The following is a 20,754-nucleotide window of genomic DNA, read 5'->3' as shown; positions in this document are numbered from 1 at the left end:
TTACGAAGGATTTTATTTAATGATTATTGAATTGGATTGAATGTCAATATGGGTTTTTTTGTTTCTTAAAATAAAACATCTGCAGGACTGTCTGGTTTAGATGCTAAAGCAAGTGGCCGATTGGGTACAAGAGCCATGGTCTACTATATGTCCACCACTATTATTGCTGCTGTGCTGGGCGTGATTCTGGTTTTAGCCATCCATCCAGGGAATCCAAAACTCAAGAAACAGCTTGGTCAAGGGAAGAAGAATGATGAAGTATCTAGTCTGGATGCTTTCTTGGATCTGATCCGAAACCTCTTCCCTGAAAATCTAGTCCAAGCATGCTTTCAGCAGGTAAATCCTACTCCTTGCTAATATTTTTTTACACTTTTTACTTACCAGAGATGGCTGTAGAGTTAATGTCATTGTTTAGGTGAATGACAAAAACGATGGTGCAAAGAGAAATACAAGTCTTAAGTCTTGAGCAGGTAAATGAAAGAACATTATTTATAGCTGCTTTGTTATATGTTGTAGTTATTATTTAAAATCATAGATTTTTTTTTAAAAAGATTATTTTTAGTTTGTTATTAAGTAAACTTAATTTTTTTCCTCACTTTTAATACAATATATATAGTCATGAATGCTGGCTTAGGACTGAACAGCTGATGAATTACAGAATCTTTTACCCAGACCTGATCTTGGTTGGTAGTTAGATGGTTCTGCAATGCTCTATTTGTAATAGATGGATAATCTTCATTCCAACTGGTTGACAGTATAAACGTACCCCAACCCCCAACCTCTCATAATATCTATTGCTGTATTAGAGTCCTGACTAGGTGGGGATAATACAGTCAGGTGGCTGACCCACCTCAGGTGGCTTCATCAGGCCAGGTTTGAAGCATGCTGGGAAAGAAGGATGTTTGCACCATGTGTTGCTTGCTCTGTTGGTAGATAATTTTGTCTAAAAGCTTTTCACTAATGCTTAATCGAAACAGCTTCACTTCAAGGGATAAAATAAATGAAAAATGCATGCTTCCTAATTTCTGCTTAAACATATTTCTTCTATTAATGTGCTTTTTCCTAAAACTCAATTGATGGTAACAATGCAGACCTTTTTTGAATATTTTTTTTTTGGATGGAACAGGGTTTGTTGCCAAACCTGTTCTTAAGTGTTCCTATGTGAAATGGCATGATAACTGGAGCTGTGTTTATGGCCAAAGAATAAAGTGAAGAGTGGGAAGGGAGACAAGGCCATGGGGGGTGGAAGAATAGAGGGTTACCTAAGCTGCCAAAAGCACTTGGATTGCTTCACTTCTTCCATGGACTTCCACATAAAAACATAGTCCTTGGGGGTTTAAAGAGAGAACATTCTCAGTATTTCCAAATCATCATGTGAATGTCAGTCATGTGGTCAAGCTGTGAGTGGCTAAACATCACATGTAGTAATAAATGTATTTCTGCAAAACTGAGTGAGGGGAGAGCAGGGTCCTTATGGTTTTTTTCTTCCTTTCCCTTGTTTGAAATGCAGAAGAGAGGAGAATTAAATTTCTGGTCAGCTGAAAGTGGTCAAAAACCTCAACAAAGGGACAAAAAGTGGAAAAAAGAAGAATTAAGCTACCTGTGTCAGATAGTTTTCTTAGAACCTAATATTGCTTTTTCGGTGTGTGTAATATCAATGTTCACTAGTTATGGATCACCAATCCACTGATTGTTTTTTTAAACTTAATCAAAAAAGTTATTGAGCTTTTTGGTTTTCCAGTGTTGAATTTTATCAGTTTCCAAGCTAGTTGCCAGTGAAAACCTGCCACAAAGCCACGTTTCATTTGCAAAGTAAGTCACACTTTTTTCCAGATGGAACTTGTGACTTCTCCTCAGTAAGGAGTTAGGCTTTGCTTGTCCCTCTGTTTAGGAGGAAATTAACTGCTTTTAATGGTGTCAGCATATATTTTCCTGCATTTATACAGTCTCCCTCCATGAGCATTCAGGTTGCCTTAGGCAGAAGTAATTTTTTGCAGAAATCCTGTGAAGAATGGTTTTGAAGGGTGCACAGCAATGGTACTGTGTAGCCATGGTCTGGGGGGGAGTTTTACACACCTTCCCTTGTGACCAGGCAGAAAGCCAGTGAAGGGATTCACTTGCAATTTTGAGACAGCTCATTTGAAACTGAACTTTGAACCATCATGGAATTTCAATAACTCTTGAATTTTTGTATGGACCACAGGAAAGTCTTAATTTATAATGAAAACTGCTATTCCAGCAACGACTTAAGATCTTAAGTGCTATGAAAGAGAATAGGACTTAATCTATAAATATGATTGTGACATTTAAATGGTTTTCTGGCCTTAAACACTGGTGTCAGAATCTAAGCTTGATGCTAGGCTTGGAATTTTTAGTGACTGTGGCCTTGTGCAAAGGAGGGCTGAGGACCTTTGACTTAAGTGACTGTAGTGGAATTTCTGAGTGCATGGAGTCTAATCTTTTAAGTTTAATTTCTGTGACTCTGTTCTCTCATTCTGGATACTTCACATAACCCTCAGATAAAATTTAACTCTGGAAAAGATATAAACATGCAGGAATTTTGGGTTGCTTGAGGACAACTGAAGAGTTTCTCATATAAAGCTAGGCTTTCTGTCTGCATACCCCTCTCTAGATTTAGACAGCAGGTTTTGAAAGGAGAGATGTAAGATATCGTTATCCATATTACTACAATGTCTGTCTCAACAGGAAAGAGGTGCAAATGTTCTTCAAAAGGCTAATGCACCATTTCTGATGCTTGCTCAAACATGTTTCTAGGAACAAGGAAAGTAGGGAGCAGATTGGAAACCATGGCAAACTGGTCAGAGCTTCCTAATCATTTTGCTTGTCCCAGAGCCATGAAGAGGCAGGAAAGGCTCAAGCTGTGAAGTGGGAGGAAGATGTCCCTTCTAAAAGCAGCAAGTCACAGATTTCTCTTTTTCCACTCCCTCCTCCCTTTTTTCCTAGCCATAAACTCAAGCCCATTTCTCCCCCTGCAATTCCTTCCCAGCTTTCCTTTGACCCTGCCTTTCATGTGCCAGGAGGGGTTCAGATGCATTCTGATGCTGATGTCTTCTTTTTTGAGGTGGCCAGATTTGATTTAATAGGTATCTGGCAGCTTTGATAATTTTTCTGTTATCCTGTTACAGTATTTTAATTAGAGAGCTCAGGGGACTGTGTGTATTCCATTTTGAACCCTCGCACAGTGAAGTGTTGGAAATGTTCGAAGTTTTTGATTCAAGTTAACCATCAAACTATGATAACTAGGGCTGGACAGACCATTCTGAATAACAAGACTTAGTGCAGAGTTGCTGCTGTGACTGATCTGTAGAGATGTCTGCTTTTTGGTGCTAAATAATGGTGTCAACATGTAACGTAGGTTCTGTGAAGCACCATTTGTGAACCATCTGGACAAAGGGGCTAACTCTCTGTAAAATGTTACATCGTAGTGGTAAGGAACAAGTATTTGCCATGCTTCTCCCACTAGAGTCATGAGGAGGACTCCCAGGACTTTGTGACACTTGGAACTATTGAAAAACAGAATTATTTTTGGAAGATGGGGTAAGAGGTTGTGGAATGCATGTCTAATCCTTTAAAAATACAGTTCCCTGGAATTTCAAGTGAAGACTGTGTTTATTATTATTTCTTGATCTCCCATATGGATTACATTCAGTTTCCAACTTATCCTCCCTTTTTATTGCCTTCAGATCCAAACTGTCACCAAGAAAGTGCTGGTGCCACCACCCATTGAAGAACTGCCTAATGTCACTGATTCTGCTTTTGCTCTGATGAATGAGACGGTGCGCGAAGCACCACCAGAAGCCCAGCTGGTCATTAAGAAGGGACTTGAATTTAAGGATGGCATGAATGTCCTGGGTAGGAAAACTTTTTGCCTGTCAAATATATACATCATATGTACGACACAGCTTTTGACTGTGACTAGGTAGCCAGTGTTGTCTGATCTGCTCTTCAGTGCAAGTTTAGTCTCCCCAAATAATCATCAAGTGTTATCGCCTACTGGCTTCCCATTGGTCTCTGAGATTAAAATCTAATGGTCGTACTAGAAATGTGACTGTATCGCAGAAACAATCAAGTGAATTATTCTGGATTGGCATCTTTGCAGGTATTAATTGGAGTATGGTGGAGCAGCACGTAGGAGTTACCCAAAATATCCTTTCATCCTAGAAGTAGCCTACCTAGACTAATACTAAGGCATATTGGCAAAACAGTATGGGGGAGAGCTTCAAGAGCCAGTGCTTTACCCACCCCCTGATGAATTCGAGCTCATTGTTTCCAGTAGGTGTCTTGGGCATGCTGAACTAGAATTTGGCTTGAGGCAGAGCCTGAAGTGAGAGGTGGGGTGTGAACTGCACCACCCAAGAAAAATCCCAGAGAGGCTCGACACATCTCTGAGTCACGACTCCCTCCTCCTTTCATCTTGTCTGCTGACCTTTACCAGCTGCAAATTATGAACAACTGCCATCCTGCCATCTTGTCTGGACAAGCCAGCAAGCGAGGGTGGTACGAAGTCTTTGCCTGTCTCCCACCCCTTCCTAAAGCACCTGTTTGGATTGGGGTGGGGGTGCAGGGAAACAGAGCTACCACACCACTTCTGTTTTCTCCTCTGTGTCTAGACTCACAATTTTGTCAGCCCAGAGAGCGGTGCCCCTCCTTCACCTTCTTACTTTCTGGATGTGGGTGAAGTCAGTCACAAATTAGCCCTCAATTTGTAGCCTCATTGGCATGCCTACCCTTGAAGGTACACAGGCTCCGTGGCAGCATGTCCACAGGGCTGAGGCTGACACCTGTGTTTATAGGTCCCCAAGTATGTGGCAGTACCTAAACCACTGCTTTGTCTCACCACTAGGCCATCACTTTTTAGGAACAAATGGCCCCTTACAGACTCCTTACAACTGATGAGCTGCCTCTGCTGACACAGTGGCTGCTGTGCCTGCAGAGCTTCTCCAAGTGTTGGTGAGTTGGTTGGCAGTGGCAACTTTGCTTAGATGTGGGGGAGATAGCATCAGTAAGCTGAGCAGAGATCATTTTTTTCTCTGCAAAGAAGCCTGCTGTACAAGAGCCAGTAGCCACTGTATTCTGCCTGCCTCTGTGGCTCCTTCCATTCAACATTTGTGGGCAGAGGAGCCACTTTCTTTCAAAGCTGCAAATTGCTGTTCTGTACCCTGCATGAAGCAGCAGCTCATGGCTTGTGCTGTTACCCTCACCTGCTTTTTTTTCTCGTGGAGCTCTCCTTATGCATTAAAATGAAACAGTATTTCTAATGTGAGAGATGTATTACATTTAGTGCTGGACTTGTTTTGTGCAGGCTCTGTCATGGATAAAATACAATTCCTACAGAAAGGAAATACACAGTTTAGGTGGGGGATTTGCTGTAGTATTTTGACCAATGAGTATCAAATGTTGCAGAGTTTCCTTGGTTTAATTTGGTTTGGTGTGGTTTGGTTTTGAATGAAGAAGTGAAAATGTTGGGGCATTGCCATCCAGCTTGCATAAATTGTACAAGCCAGGCAAATTCCTGCAAATATGAACCAACTTGACTTTTATGACTAATGTAGCAGCTCATTTGGAATTAACGAATAAAACCACCTACTACCATTTTCTGATGCAGAGTCTAAATTCCAGGAAGTTACATGGTCTTTGACTGAAAAGTTTTTCATCTTCATCATTTCTCTATGCTCTGCAGCACACAAACGTACACTTCACTTCCTTATTGAAGTAAGTCAACAAAGAGAGCTTGGTGCTAAAGAATGACTTTATATGCCAGAGATTGGCTTATAAAAAAAAAATAATCTGATTGCTAAACCCAGTGTGAGGATATGGGACAGCCTGTTTTTTCCCAGGGTACTGGTAACTAAAATTCCCTTCTTTTGAATGCTTTTGTGTCCTGATGGGTTTTTCCTTGGGAATTTCCCAGCTGAGTTCACACATTTGTTAAAAACTGAACTCATGCTGAGTCTGACTGAAAGTTTAGTTTCAAAGGGTGGCTGAAAATTCAAACCATCTATCAGTATTGGTTAATAATCCCACTCTGGACCCTGAAAATTGCTGGATGGTAATGGTTAGCACTGGAGACACAGCTCCAAAGTCATATATGACGTGTACTCAGTTCACACTAATACTCCAATACTCCAGACTTTCGCACCTTAGCATTTACATTTAGGAGGCAAATGTTACTCATACTGAATTCAATGATTGTGTATCTACTGATAGCCAGTTTCAGTGAGATTAACCTGCTTAATGGGAGTTCTGTAGTTTAGTTTGAAGTGCAATACCCACCTTCTTCATTTAACTGGAATACTGCTGGCCTGTGAAAGGTATGTTCTAGGTCTGCTTTTCCCTTTTCATGTACTCCAGGAGTGATTACTGTATAGGTTGAATCTGTTAAGGGACTTTTGTAAAGTTTGGGGAAAAAAATATTTTGGTCTCTAGTGACTGTTTTAGCAACAAAGAAGAATCATGATGTGGTGGTGTGTTGCCTCTCCCATTTGCCAGGAGCTATGAGGTTTCCAACAGTTGCGTGGCACTAAGATTATGGTATATGTATTTTTTTGATGATAAGATCAATTCAAGAAAAAAGAAGAAAACATAGTTGGGCTGTGAAATTGGGATTTAGTAAAATATTGAAGAATAAAATATGTCCTGAATACGTTCATGAAAATTGAGAGTGAATCCATGTTAAAAAGTCCCAAGAGATGTGTAATGCACTAGTTTTGAAAACTGGATTAGCAGGTAGTGTAAAGACATTGACTAGGTGCAAAATCTTCTTAACCCCCATGGTTTTACTTGCTTTTTTTTTTTTTTTTTTGTCTTGCCATTTTTTCCCCAACAGGTCTGATAGGATTCTTTATTGCTTTTGGCATTGCTATGGGGAAAATGGGAGAACAGGCCAAGATGATGGTGGATTTCTTCAACATCCTGAATGAGATTGTAATGAAGTTAGTAACTATGATCATGTGGTAAGTTTGAAGTTCTAACTTCTAGAACAACAACAAAAAAAATTAAACCTCATAAACCCCTAAGATAGCATATAGTGACCACAGTTTGTTAGTAAACAATGTAATTAAATAGTTCATTTTTTAAAGCCTTGACAGGCATGTTAGAACCACAGCAGCATTATTTCGATACGGTGAGGGTTATTCAGGACCCAGTTTGAAATATTTTTGGAAGTATTCTGTTTGTTTACTGAAATCCAAGACACGCAGGTACCAGCAAAGACCTTCAAATGCCACATTCATTATGAAAGTTCATTACCTAGAAGGACACCTAGCAAGCAAGAATGCCCCACATATGAACATCCAAATCTTCCTGGGAGGTTAGCATAATCCCAGGGTGTTAGCTGGGAGGTATAATTACAAAGAAGCCTGGAGACACACTTTATTCACTGTCTTCTGTACTAAAAATACTTTACCACCAAGTAAAATTCCAGTGGTTCTCAGTGATGTGTAGTGCTTTCACCCATACATAGTTTCTGCAGTATCTGTGTCTTAGGGCAGTGGGGTCGCTGGAAGGTATGTCTCCTGTTTTTGAAGTGTACCCATCCGTAACAATGGGGCCTGGCTTGTCTTCAAGGGAGTGACTTTACCCAATTAAGTCTGAGCCCTTGTTTACATTTCTGGAAGAGGATTCTTTTTTTTTTTCTTTTTTTTTTTTTTTTTAAAGATGTTTCTTCTGAGGGCTTCCCCTGAGCTATTTGTAGGCAGCGCCAAGCATGGCCATATCACACAGAAAAGCGTATCATGTGTTTCAAACATGTACTACTGTATCTCTTAGGTCTTTGAAAGCAGAAATAACCACTCCAATAGAATACATGTATCATGGCTCATTGCTCCCTGTGATTCCGTGGTGTCCCTGGAATTGATTGCCTGAGTTACAAGGCTGCAGCATGCTTCTTTGAGGCTCTAGAAAAGGGAGCAGGGTGCCTGAAGTACAAGTCTTCAGCATCACCAGTGTTTCAAAAGAAGACTGTTATGCAAGAGTGATGCGGACAGCAACAGCTATGTAGAAATGTGTAGAACAAAAGAATGAACTTGAAGCAATGACTGCATTCCTGTTATGCTTCTGCTTTTCTGTAGATGATCTTGCTGCATAAAAGCACAGTTGTTTTTATTCACAAAGCCCTTCTGCTTTCACTAGTTACTGTAACCTTGTGCTCTCCACTATAGAGAGACAGTGACTATACTCTCATAACACTCCAAGAGCTAGAATTTATTCTTACTTCACTTGGCACCAGTTGGTGGATGCAAGAAATAATATACCTTGCCTATATAAATTTTCTGTAGTAGTCAGTGTTGGCAGGAAATCATTCAAGTTTCAAGAAAATCACTGTAAATATTTATTTTTTACTGATGTGCTTTTTATTTCTCTTACAATTTGTGAGAAAGGAGATTGACGTTGGAAATTTCACTTGTTCATCTCTGTCTAGAATTTTTAAGGAATTGTCCTAGCCAGAAGCAACATTTTTTATGTGTGTTTGTAAAGATAAATGCACTTCTTCACGTAAAGTTACGTTTTGTTTGGTTTATGATTTCTCTATACAGAGAGATGTAACACCTGTGGCAACTCCAGACTCTCAGGAGCATGGCATTGCTACACCAGCATAAAACAGATCAGACATCTGGCTCTGACACCATGTAATTCTTTATGAAAGATGCTTCATCAAGTTCATTGAAATATGGCTTTTTATGATAACTGGTATAACAGCTGGCCTTGCATTTGAAGTGATTGAGGGCTTTCCAGGTTTTGGCCATATTGCTTGAGAGAAAATGAGATGCTTCTTACAGAAAACGTGAAGCACTTTTATTCTGAAAGTCAGTTTCCTTTTTATTGTCTTTAATTAAGCATCCAAATCACTACCACTTTTGAAAATATACATTATCATTTATTTTCAGAGAGGCATTTTGTTTACTGTTTCTCCGTATGTTATACACATTGCTTTCTCCCAGCTTATGTCACTTAAAATTATGTAATATACTCACCGTTATCAGTGCAGGTATAAATATTGTCTTTGACCCATGCACTTTCACTATAGCTGATTATTACATTTAAAAAATAATATCCATTTCAATTTTTTTTTTATTACCAAACTGTGCTACCCATTATCATCCTATTTGAAAGTTTCATTTATGCTATTGGGGAATCACATGACTGAAGTGACAAAAAACCTACCCTATGAAGGAGAAGCACATAAGTAACGAAGAATCCATAAGCTAAAAAGCATTTGTCCAAATTATTGAAAGGACATAATGGAAATAGTTGCAGCTTTCAAGATAAAAGCAATTTATCTCAACAAATAATTTAACTGAAACAACGCAACTCCCTGAAACTAGATAAGGAGTGGGTTGCAGAAGTTATGTATTGAGAGCAAATACTACATCACTCTTCATAATGATCCAAGCCTGCGTAACATTGTAGTGTTCTTGTACAATGTTATTCCAGGATCAAAGACTATTCAGGAAATGCATATTTCATTTGATGGGATGGAATGAAATGAAGCAGATGGGGAATTCACTGGAGATGGCCATTATTTTTTAAAAAAATGTGAAAAATAACCATGGAATTTCCATCAATTCCTCATCTGCATCTCAGAGTTGAGCCTGAGAGCCCCCTACACTTTCTCGAGTCTGTACTCTGTTAAGCACAATTACGACTATGCTGCAAAGACTAGTTCTGTTTATGCTTGTTCCCTCTCTCCAGGTATTCCCCTTTAGGCATTGCTTGCCTCATCTGTGGAAAAATCATTGCAATTAAGGACTTAGAAGTAGTTGCTAGACAACTTGGCATGTACATGGTCACTGTGATTGTGGGTCTTCTCATCCACGGAGGGATCTTCCTGCCTCTGCTCTACTTTGTGATAACAAGGAAAAGCCCATTTTCGTTCCTTGCTGGGATTTTCCAGGCATGGATCACCGCACTAGGCACAGCTTCCAGGTATACTTGGGAAATAACAGCTTGCTTTATATTTTAGCAGATTATTAGCTGCTGTTTATAGAGATAATACATCTGCTGTTCTGACCGTCATTGCAAAATCATTTTATGCCATTGAATAAAAACTATTTTTAATCCAGCCATGTTGAAATAAATAAAAATAAGCACATACCATCCGGATTTTTGAGAGAGGTACAACTGACTCCAGAGTTGGGAGACCCATTTTTTTGTTTTTTTCGGGCATTGGCCAAATGCAAATTGTATTATGCCTGTACTTGTTTCCTCAATTAGAAAACAGTGATAATTTTATTTAAGACCAGTATTGTTGCATTGGGAAAAAAAAACAAAAGCAAAACAGTGCTAGGTTTCAAGAAAGAAATGAAAAAACTTCTCATTTTATTATTTCGTCTTTTTGGCACAGTAAGGGAACTTCATTGAAGAGCTGAGCATTTTAGACTCATTGTGTAGGCAACTTGGCTCTCAGTAATAAATTGATGCTTTGCATTGGAACAGTCAGTAGATCTTGGGCTGAAAATATTTTTCAGTTAAATTTTAAAGTGTTTTTCATTAATGTTTTATTTCTGAAGAAAATTAATCTTCCGTTTGAATTAAAGAAGTGAAAACAAAAAAGCCTAGTTCAAAACTGACCATCAGAAAACTGAGCAATTTTGATTTCAGGAATGCTTTGGAAGATCTGTAATTCATTTGCTTCTTTGGGTCAACCCAAACCACTCTGCTGAGCAATTTCTCCCGTATTGAACAAAAGGCTATGGGGGGACCTTACTGATGTGCATATATATATTATGGGATAGTGTGTAGAAGATGAAGCAAGGCTTTCTTCAGTGGTGCCTGGTGACACATTGAGAGGCAGTGAGCACAAACTGAAATGCAAGAAAATCCTTCTGAACACAAAAAAAATCTTTTTATTGTGATTTACTGTGACAGTGGTTGAATGTTGGCACAGGTTGCCCAGAGGAGTTGTGGAGTCTTTATCCCTGGAGATGACCAAAGCCTGTCTGGGCACGGTGTGGAGCAACCTGCCCTGGCTGCCCCTGCCTTGAGCAAAGTGGTTAGAATTGGTGACCTCCAGAGGTGCCTTCCAACCTCAGCAATTCTGTGGCTCTGTGATAAACAGTGTGGGATTATAAGAGATACAGTCTGGCCAGGAGGTTCACTAAACCACAGTTTCCCTAAGGCTTTTGTTTATTGAAGTGTTTGAGTTTCCATTTAGATTTTCAATAAAAAATGTACAGTGTCTACACACATTTGTGGGTTTTCTTTTTTAGTGTGGTGTAATGTTTTTCTGATGGAGTACCAAAATGGAAAAACATAGGGGATTCTAAGTGATTCCAGCATATAGATTTACCTGGGTACTAGCTTTACCACCTGATTGTTATCCAGATCTGAATTACTATCTAAACAGAAGTGGACCAGTTTATAGCATCACAGACAAGTGACAACATGACAACAATCACCATTGCATGGTCTAACCTGGTACCTCTGAAAGTTGCCTGTTCAGGGACTTATTAAAGCTTTTTGGCTAGGCTGAGGAATCACGGAAGGCATCCACATATTGTGCTCTTCTAATAAAGAAATATTGTCTCCATGGCCTGCCCACATGTCCTTGCTCATGGTGGCAGAACTGAAGGGGGAAGATATTTGCATAGTCCCTGCCTGCTGAGCCCGCTGGTGTTCATTGCAACAGTGGCAGGCCATGACTGGTACACAACTTGTGCTGATGATCTGATTTGTAACAGTAAAGGTAAGGTTGGACTTGTATTTTTGAAGAAAAAGGACCTTATCTGACCGAGTTTCAATATGTGTCAGTGAACTGCATTTTCTATTCTATTTTTCTTTGAAGAAGATACAGGAATGTCTTTGCTGTAGGAGGCAAAGTGGTCCAGGAATTTGCTTGAAAACTGACCAGTAGTTACTGGTTAATTGCTCGCTAGGTATTTTCTGCGATCAGCTATAAATATAGCTGCTAGAGTAAGGGAATATACTACATTGTTTTTAGAAAGTGTGAATTCTGTCTGATTTGGCTAAACCCACAGAATCTTAAGCATTTTATTACCTATGATTAAAATCACAGTAAAATAAATCATAATTACAAATGTATTTGTGAGGGTGGTAGAACACAAATGATTGTTATCATGTATCTGGCTAACTGACATCTGTTAAAATAATTATTTCTGTGAACAAAGAATGGTCCAGTCATTTGAGCACAGGGTGGGGATCTAGAAGCTTTTACCTTCTTACTCATGTTTCCATAGATGTGCAACAATAGGAGCCATTAGGAAGTGACTCAGGCACCTGTCAATCCAGAAGGCTTTGAGTTTTCCATAGATCCCACCTGAGATAGGTCAGCGTCATGTGCTTGTTCCAGATAACCTAGGATGTTTATTATGACGCTACATTTTTATAGTTAGGTGTCTCAATTGTTCCTTAATCTCCCTATTCCATGGTTTAGTTATCTGTAAAATGGAAAGATTACATTTTTTGTACCCAAAAGCATCTCTATGGTAGTGGATGAATGAATGAGTTGGGATGACCCTCAAGCTGCAAGGCACTAGCAACAGTATGGTGCAGCAAGTAACAGAAAATTTGGTGAGTCTAGTCCTTTACTCTTCTATGAGCAAATTAGTATTTTTGTAGGGGTAATGACACCAGAATAAGTGGGATACAATAGTGGAAACCTTTGAGAAATTTTGCCAACTCAGGTGAAGAAAAGCAAATAAACCACAATGGATGTTCTCCACCGAGTGGTGGATTTGAGCTCAGAGGTAACAGAAAAGGAAGGAACCTGTGTCCTGTGTTGGGTTTCATGCTTGTTGCAAGCCTGAGGCAGGCAGACCTGGTAGGGAAGGGAAGAAGTAGAAGGTATTTGTATCTACAAGGAAAAAGAGTATGTTCTGTTTTCAGCAGTGTTGAAGGTGTTTTGTTTTGAGCAAGTGAATGTAGTAGTCTGAACTACCCTCACAAAGGCGAAGCGCTGTGGATCTGTGCAAGGAGCTGTTCCTCAGTTCCAGCCATCCAGCTGTGTTGCATGTCCTTTCCTGTCCTCCAGTGCCAGGAACTCCATGGGTTGTGTCTTCTTGCCTGGCTTTCTCTTTCCTTAATGTGACACTGATTTCTCTGTTCAGAGCAAATTTGCAATCGAAGAAATTCAGGATTTGTCCCTACACTCATAGTTCTGTCCATCAGAAAAAATCTGGAACTTGCCTTTTTGAACAAAATGCAAGAAGTAATTAATAAATGAGTGTCAAAAATTCATCTACGCTCTCTCAAGCTCTCATCACTACTTCAGGTCATGTTCGTGTCTTGGCCTCAGTCCCACCTCCAGCTTAATTAAAAATTTAGTAAAAAAGAGGCTTGAATCACAGCAGAAGATGGAAGTAGAAGATGTAAACAATGATAGCAGAATTTCTGACTTTGCTCCCTTATGTGTATATATTATATTGTAATTATGTCTTCTCTACTTTTCTGCTTTCTCTCCTTCAGTGCTGGAACATTACCTGTCACATTCCGGTGTCTTGAAGAAAATCTAGGCATTGATAAGCGTGTAACAAGGTTTGTTCTTCCCGTTGGAGCAACGATTAACATGGATGGAACTGCCCTTTATGAAGCTGTGGCTGCCATCTTCATAGCACAGATGAATGGAATTGAGCTGGATGGAGGACAGATAGTTACTGTGAGGTCAGTTCAAAGTACTTGTAGGCTTTGGTCCTGCAGACTGTAAAATGGGAGTTTTGGGTTGGATATCTTCTCAGTAACTGTGATTCACCGTGAAATCCATGGATTTCTAATAATGATGTGCAAAGGAATGTCATAGACGTAGGTGCTGATTCTCTGGTGACATGTGTTTTCTATCATTTGCAGTTTAGTGCACGCTGGTGTTCTTTTACAGTTTTGCTGTTGACAATACAAGGTGAAATACAGTATTCTCTGTCAATGCAATACCTTTTTTTAGTGTAGAGGGTTGCTACAAGCAATACATGAGGCATTAACTTTCTAGAATGTATCTGTTTATATACATTGGAAGAAAAAGGTGTACCTGTGAAATGTATCCATGTATTTATGTTTGCCTGCATTTTTTCTGTGATTTTGGTGAACAGCAAGCAAAATGGATTGAAAATAACCTAGCCTGGGGGTGAGATTGTGTGCAGCATGGTCTGGATACTCCCAGACATTTTCTTTCTAAGCCAGCAAATATCTCTAGTGTTTTCATATCAAATTGTCATATCTAGGACTGAGTGTCTGGAAGGACAAAGGAAAGTACCCATTAAAATTGGGTAAGAGTGATTGAAGACTGTTTACTGTAATGGAGTTTTAAGACTTATTAGGTAGGGCTACTAATAAAAAACAATGGCAGTGTTATGACTGCTGCCGCTGAAGTTAATTTGCAGTGGAAAACTTGATGAAGACACCAGGCCTAACATTTTGAAAAGTTAAAATGAAAACCACAAGTGAAGGCTGCCAAGTTTGCCACCTTTGTGTAGTTTTTAGCCACTCACCTTTCTTTTAACAGTAAAGAAACTCCTGCAGAGGGCTGGCTAATGCTGTTTCTTGCCCAGCTATACTAGTTCCACATTTTCCATTTCTTTACTTCCTGCCCCAACCCCTGAAATAGTAAAGCCAACATTTGTAAAAGGTTCAAGGCTGCTTCTAATGCAGGTAGGTGCTAGACCTGCATGATGTGTATTTTCTGCTAAGACTGAAAACGGTCATTTCAGATGTGCCACATATTAAACTAAATTGAGACCAGGGAAATTCAAGTCAGGAGTCAGCTGTCGTCAACGGATTTGGTAGGCTTGAACCCAGGTTCCTCCTCTTCTCCTCTGAGGGACTGACATCTTAGCTCTTCCTGATTTCACCGTTTCAAAGCTGATGTAGCCAGCTTTGTGACTTACATTTACTAAGCAGGCGGCAACTTTGAGCTACCTGTAAGAAAACCATTGGTTCTTCTCTTCATGCAGTATAGCATTTTTGCTACATCAGTATGACAAGAACTGTTGCTTGAGGTGGCAATACAAATGAATGACAGGTTATTAGGTTTTGTCTGCCAAATCCACTTTGTGATACTGAGGATATTCAAGTGACCCAGACATAAACTAACAAAGACTTAATTAGCCTTGACCAGCCCTAGTTACTTCATATTGGTCATGTAGATCCTCTGATTTCCTGTTTTCTTTGGGAGAGGGTGATATTGGAAATGGTGGCTGAGCCAGACTGTTTAGACCTGAACAGGGCTAGATTCATTCCTGCTGTGGGGAGGCTGGCAGGAGCATTTCCTCACGGAGCTTGGAAGCAGTCCCTTACTAGCTCAGGCTGGAAGTGTTTGAGGAGCTGGCACTGTGCGCAGAGCCTGATGGCAGAGCAGAGCGTCCTGCCTGCATACCTGCTGGACCTGTCTGGGTGTTCAGTAGGCCAGGTTGCACTCTAACCCAGACACCTGACAAACACACTGCAACCTGGATTGTCTGGGTCAGATCGAGCCATCTGCCAGCTCTAAATCAAGCTAACATCTTCATAGATTAGCTCAGAAGTAATGGTTGAGGAGTTTCCCCCACAGAGACCTGTTTCCCCTACTTCTGTGTTGGAATCACTTTCAGATTTGTTGGGTACACCCACAGAAGTACAACAGTGTTACTGATCTCTGTGTTTGACAAGACAGAAATAACTTTCTACTTTTTCCTTTTTTCCTTTTTCCTTTTTTTCCTTTCTCAGTTTTCCTTTTTCCTTCTTCTTTCTTCCTTTCTCCTTTTTCCTATCCCTACCTCTCCCTCTCCTTCTCTTCCCTGTTTTCTCCCCTTGCTTCGTCTCTGACAAATTTGTTTTCCATCCTTAGTAGGACTGCCCAATTTTGTTGATATTTGTTACAGTCTGTGTTGTATTTTTACAAACATTTGGAGCACATACATTCACTCTACTGGTCTTAATCAAAAAATAAGAGAGGCAAAAACCAAGACAGGTTTGGATTCATGAAGCAATCAGATGAATTTTGCTTTTTCATCTAGGGTTATTTGTATCTAGGTTTGGTACTCCAGTGGCTTTTACTGTGGGAGTTTTGGGTGCAAAGACTTTTACTCTTTTGTACTTTGTAATAGCGACTTTCTCTCAGCCATTACTTCACAATTGAGTCTTCAATTACCATAAATAAACAGAAATGAACCACCCTGAAAATTCAACCTGTAGCCACCAAACTTCAGCAAATCTGGATGATCAAAGTCCAGAATTCAGCACCCTGGATGTGGTGGTAGAGCTCAGAAAACACCACCAGGTCAAAGATTTGAATATGATACTTACAACTTAAGAACTTAAAACTCTCATGAAACTCTCTTACAACTCTCAGAACAAACCCCATAGATTTGATCTCACCTAATATGTATTTTTGGAGAAACACAAGCGTGAAAACTATGGCCTGAGATTACCGTGAGTTATCATATAGTCATTAGTTTTCTGGGAAGAGTTCATTAAAAATAAGACCTTCCTAATAATCATGAGTATGCATTGAAGGCATATATTTCTCTTCCTATTACTGCATTTGATTTTTGTTTTTGCAGTTTGACCGCCACCCTTGCAAGTGTTGGAGCTGCCAGTATTCCCAGCGCGGGACTTGTCACTATGCTTCTGATCCTTACTGCAGTGGGTCTCCCTACCCAGGACATCAGTTTGCTTGTCGCTGTTGACTGGCTTTTGTAAGTTGTGCTGACTCCACTGCTCAGTGCAGAAAAAGTGGTGAAGTAATGCTTCTCTGTAGTGCTTTTCAGCCATTTATCTTAAAGAACTATAACACTCTCCTGTGTTATATACTCTCACTGTATATATAGCAAAGGAGGGAATAGGTTATTTGATGAAGTAGGAGACACTGAAAGCAGCTTCTCAGCTGGAACAAACTGTTACAGAGCTACTGAAGTCAGTTTCTATGAAATCAGGATCTTCTTGTAAGACCCTTGGGCTCATGCACATATATTTTCTTCTTCCTGATGATGCCTCTCCAATCTTAGACATAGCTCAACAGCCATTTTCTGATCTTTGCATTCCTCTTTCTGTTTCTTATGGTTATGGTCTAAAATTAAGGACAAATGCTGAAAAATGCAGGTTCCATCAGGATGTTGTCAGCAAGTTATACGGTGATTTGGGCACTCATAGCATCAAATGTTTTATGCTTGTAGTGGGGAAACTCTGCTTCATTTTGTACGTAAGAAGGTAAAAGAGTTTTAAGAAAGAAACTGTTCTAGGACAGGATGTAAACCAAAGACAAATAAGAAAGCAGAGAGAGGGAGAAGGTCCTTCCCTAGTTTGATTTTACTGACAGATCCCTCAGACTGGAAGAGCTGACTTGCATTTCCAAGGATCAAATTCCTTCAGTGCCATTGCAGGTCCTCCAACAAGAAACAGCTAACCCACAGATAGTTTTCCAAGGCTTTTGTTCTTCAACATTTGAATACAGAAGCTGTAAATATAGACAGAGCGTATGCCAGGCCACATCCTTTCTCATGTTGTCATTCGACAATGAGGATAACTGTCACCTGCGCAGAGCTGACAGGGACTCAGTATGCTCTAAGTTGTACTGGCCTCTGTAGGCTTTTTCATTGTCTATATATTGTTTATGTTTATTTTTATTATTTATATTTATATATTATTTATATTTTTATATTATATTGTTTATATGTATGTACATATATTTATATAAACAATATATTATACAGTCTGCCTCAGGACAGTATATTCTGGTCAACAGCCATCTCTCCTCTAATGTTCTTTTACGTAGTAAAGACGTATGTTTCTGTTGTGCCAGCTGTGATGCCCAGAAGGGGAGAAGTCAGTACCACTTTGTACTATTTGTGCATTTCCTCCTACACTAGCAGCCTCAACTGCCCAGTTGTGGTAGCTTTCAGTCCCAGGTACACTACTAAAATGATGCAAGAAGGAATAGCAGAGTTGAGAATGTGAAGATAAAATAGAAAATTAATTTTCTGTCATTATCTTTTGGCATATTGAGAAGAATACAAGAACCTGGTCAGTTCTCCAACATGTATCTTGGATCTACTGCTACACTCTATCTGTTGTTACCTATCTCGTCACCAAGAGTTGTGAAGAATAGGACACAGCTCTGATTTCTGCTTCAGTGAAAAATAAAAGAGGAATTTACAGCTTGGGAAGGCGAAGGGAAAAGATGACTTACATATTTTATATATAACTGACTATCATGATATTATGACTCAGAATGGTGAAATGAGGCAGGGTTCAGCAGTCAGAGTACAGCTGGCATAGGGAAGAATGTGATATTCTGTGGGTTTATTATATTTATGAAGTCATGGTTGAAAACAGGAAAGTGGCATAGGAATCTGCAGATGGGAGGAGGAGAGCAAAAGGGAGGTGCATACTCATTTTAAGTACATGTTTTTGCTGGCTCTCAAAGTAAGGCAAATAGGTAGGTTTCTGCAGCTGGTAGGAGGGTGTGCAAAAGGAGCCTGTGGTTTGTTTGTTTTTTTAGGGAAATGTCATTTAAAAATATTCCTGTGGACTGAGAAGCTCTGCCCACACTAGCAAACCTCAGAGCTGTAAGCTGACCAGCAGTTCTGATCCACTAGTCAAGTGCTGCATGTCAGGCTTGGCTTCAGCAGCATTGTTACTACTGGCTGATCCAACCCTGCTTAGGAAATAAAAACATCTGTAATGTGGAGATGTAGCGGTGATGAATGTAACTATAGGAAGGACAGTACTTCTAAAATAAATGTTTCAAGGTATTTTTCCAAAACAAATGCCAGGCAAAAGAACCTTTCAGCACAAACAGTTGGGTTTGGATCCTTCTGGCCTAACAATAAGCAGTGCAACTGCAGCATGATTCAGATTTGAAAGGTAGCGGGAAAAGGGAAAAGCGATAAAAAAGGAGGCGGAAAGCTCTGTGTCATGCCCCTAGTGCTGTGAAGTTACAAGATTGTTGTGCTAATTAACATATGTTTAACAGCTAATAGGTTTATTTTCAATCTTCCAGTGGTTGTGTTGTGGTAGCCGTGACGATCTAATGAGCTATGGGAAATGTCACTGCTGACATTGCTGATGTTGAGAGAAGGCACACAAGCCAGCTTTTGCACAAATATTTGGGCACAGAAACCAGACCTAAACAATATTGGAAATGAAAGGTCATAAAAATATGTTTTCTTTACTTATAAATGTTGTCTTCCATTTCATTATCATCAACTAACATTACATCAGTACTTCTAGTAGAATGTAGAAGAGAAAGTTAGTAAAATATTTAAGACCCAATTCCAGCCAGTTTTCTGGAACCAGTGTGTAAATGCAACCAGCCATGTAGAAATATTTAGAATGGCTCTCTTACAACATTTTAATTTCAGATAATGAAAACCTTTAAGAAAATCATAGGATCATAGGCTGGGTTGGGCTAGAAGGGAGCTTAAAAATCGTCTAGTTTCAATCCCCCTGCCACGGGCAGGGACACCTTCCACCAGACCAGGTTGCTCAAAGCCCCGTCCAGCCTGGCCTGGAACACTGCCAGGGATGGGGCATCCACAGCTGCTCTGGGCAGCCTGTGCCAGTGCCTCACCGCCCTCATGGTAAAGAATTTCTTCCTAATATGTAATCCAAATCTACCCTCTTTCAGTTCAAAACCGTTACTTCTTGTCCTATCATGACATGCCCTTGTAAAAAGTCCCTCTCCAGATTTCTTGTCAGCCCCTTTAGGTGCTAAAGGCTGTCACCAGTCACCTTATTTTCCGTGTGCTTTAGCATAGTTTCCAGGAGGATCTTTTCCATGGTCTGGCCAGGCACTGAGGTGAAACTGACTGGCCTGTAGTTTCCTGAGTCTTCCTTATTTTTAAGCCTTGTCAAAAATGGGAGTTACGCTTCTGCTGTTCCAGTGCATGGGAACTTCACCGGACTACCATGACTTCTCAAATATGATGTACAGTGGTTTAGCCAGATCCCCTAGGACCTGTGGATGCACGTCATCAGGTCCCACGGACTTGTGCACCTTCAGGTTCCTTAGATGGTCTTGAACCTGATCTTCTCCTACAGCAGGCAGTTCTTCATTCTCCCAGGCCTGTCATTTGCCTTCTGCAACTTGGGCGGTGTGGCTGGAGTGTTGGGGGTGAGGAGTGAGGTGGAAAAGTCATTGAGTACCTTCTCTACTCTACTCATTTCATACTTTGAGTGTCACAATATTTCTGATGAAAGAAAATGTCAGAACATCGATTGATTTTTGCAACACTATCGTCTTCTGAAACTGTGGTCTTACCAAAGTCAGTTTTGCACAATTTGGTCGTGGTGTAACACAAAGCTGACTTTTGGTTGTTATTAAAATTGGCACTCTCTCCTTCAAATCGGAGCCAAAAATTTTCTGTATCAATTTCTTCTCACGCCTCTCCAATATCTAGAGATTAGGTTGCTCAACCTTTCCCCCTCCCATGCATACATACATACACAGCATGAGCTCTTTCATCAGGCAAGTTTCCCAAGATTTCACAACTCTCTTCGTTTCTCAGTTTAAAACTAAATACAACACAGCAGTGACATTTAATAGGACAGTAGTTATATGCCAACAGCTGGACTAAAACCAGCCTCTTTTACTCTAGCCAGAAGCTGGCCACTTTCCAGATGTGAGACTAACAAGCTTAGCGAATATCATAGCACAACCTCAAATACAGTGGTATTTTGCTGTGAAGAGAGGAATTAGAGAAAATGGGCTTGGACAGCTGATCTGGTATTTAAACCTTCATTCAGTAACTCAGAAAAGATTGTTTGAGTTCTGACTCTGTTCCTTGGCTTAGATCTAAATTCAGAATAGTC

General features: G+C 40.0%; 1 protein-coding gene across 2 annotated transcripts in view; it reads left to right on the top strand.

Moving 5' to 3' along the window:
- Positions 1–20,754, top strand: part of SLC1A2 (solute carrier family 1 member 2) — a 99,436-nt gene that overhangs the window by 63,115 nt on the left and 15,567 nt on the right. For both annotated transcript variants that reach the window (XM_056346892.1, XM_056346891.1), the window contains exons 4-9: positions 86–336; positions 3,705–3,873; positions 6,848–6,974; positions 9,712–9,945; positions 13,444–13,638; positions 16,506–16,640. In XM_056346892.1, the coding sequence (XP_056202867.1) occupies positions 86–336; positions 3,705–3,873; positions 6,848–6,974; positions 9,712–9,945; positions 13,444–13,638; positions 16,506–16,640 (1,111 nt within the window). The remainder of the gene's footprint in view (positions 1–85; positions 337–3,704; positions 3,874–6,847; positions 6,975–9,711; positions 9,946–13,443; positions 13,639–16,505; positions 16,641–20,754) is intronic.

Source organism: Falco biarmicus, chromosome 7, assembly GCF_023638135.1.
Source record: "Falco biarmicus isolate bFalBia1 chromosome 7, bFalBia1.pri, whole genome shotgun sequence".
Taxonomy (NCBI): domain Eukaryota; kingdom Metazoa; phylum Chordata; class Aves; order Falconiformes; family Falconidae; genus Falco; species Falco biarmicus.
This window is presented reverse-complemented; position numbering and strand designations above follow the sequence as displayed.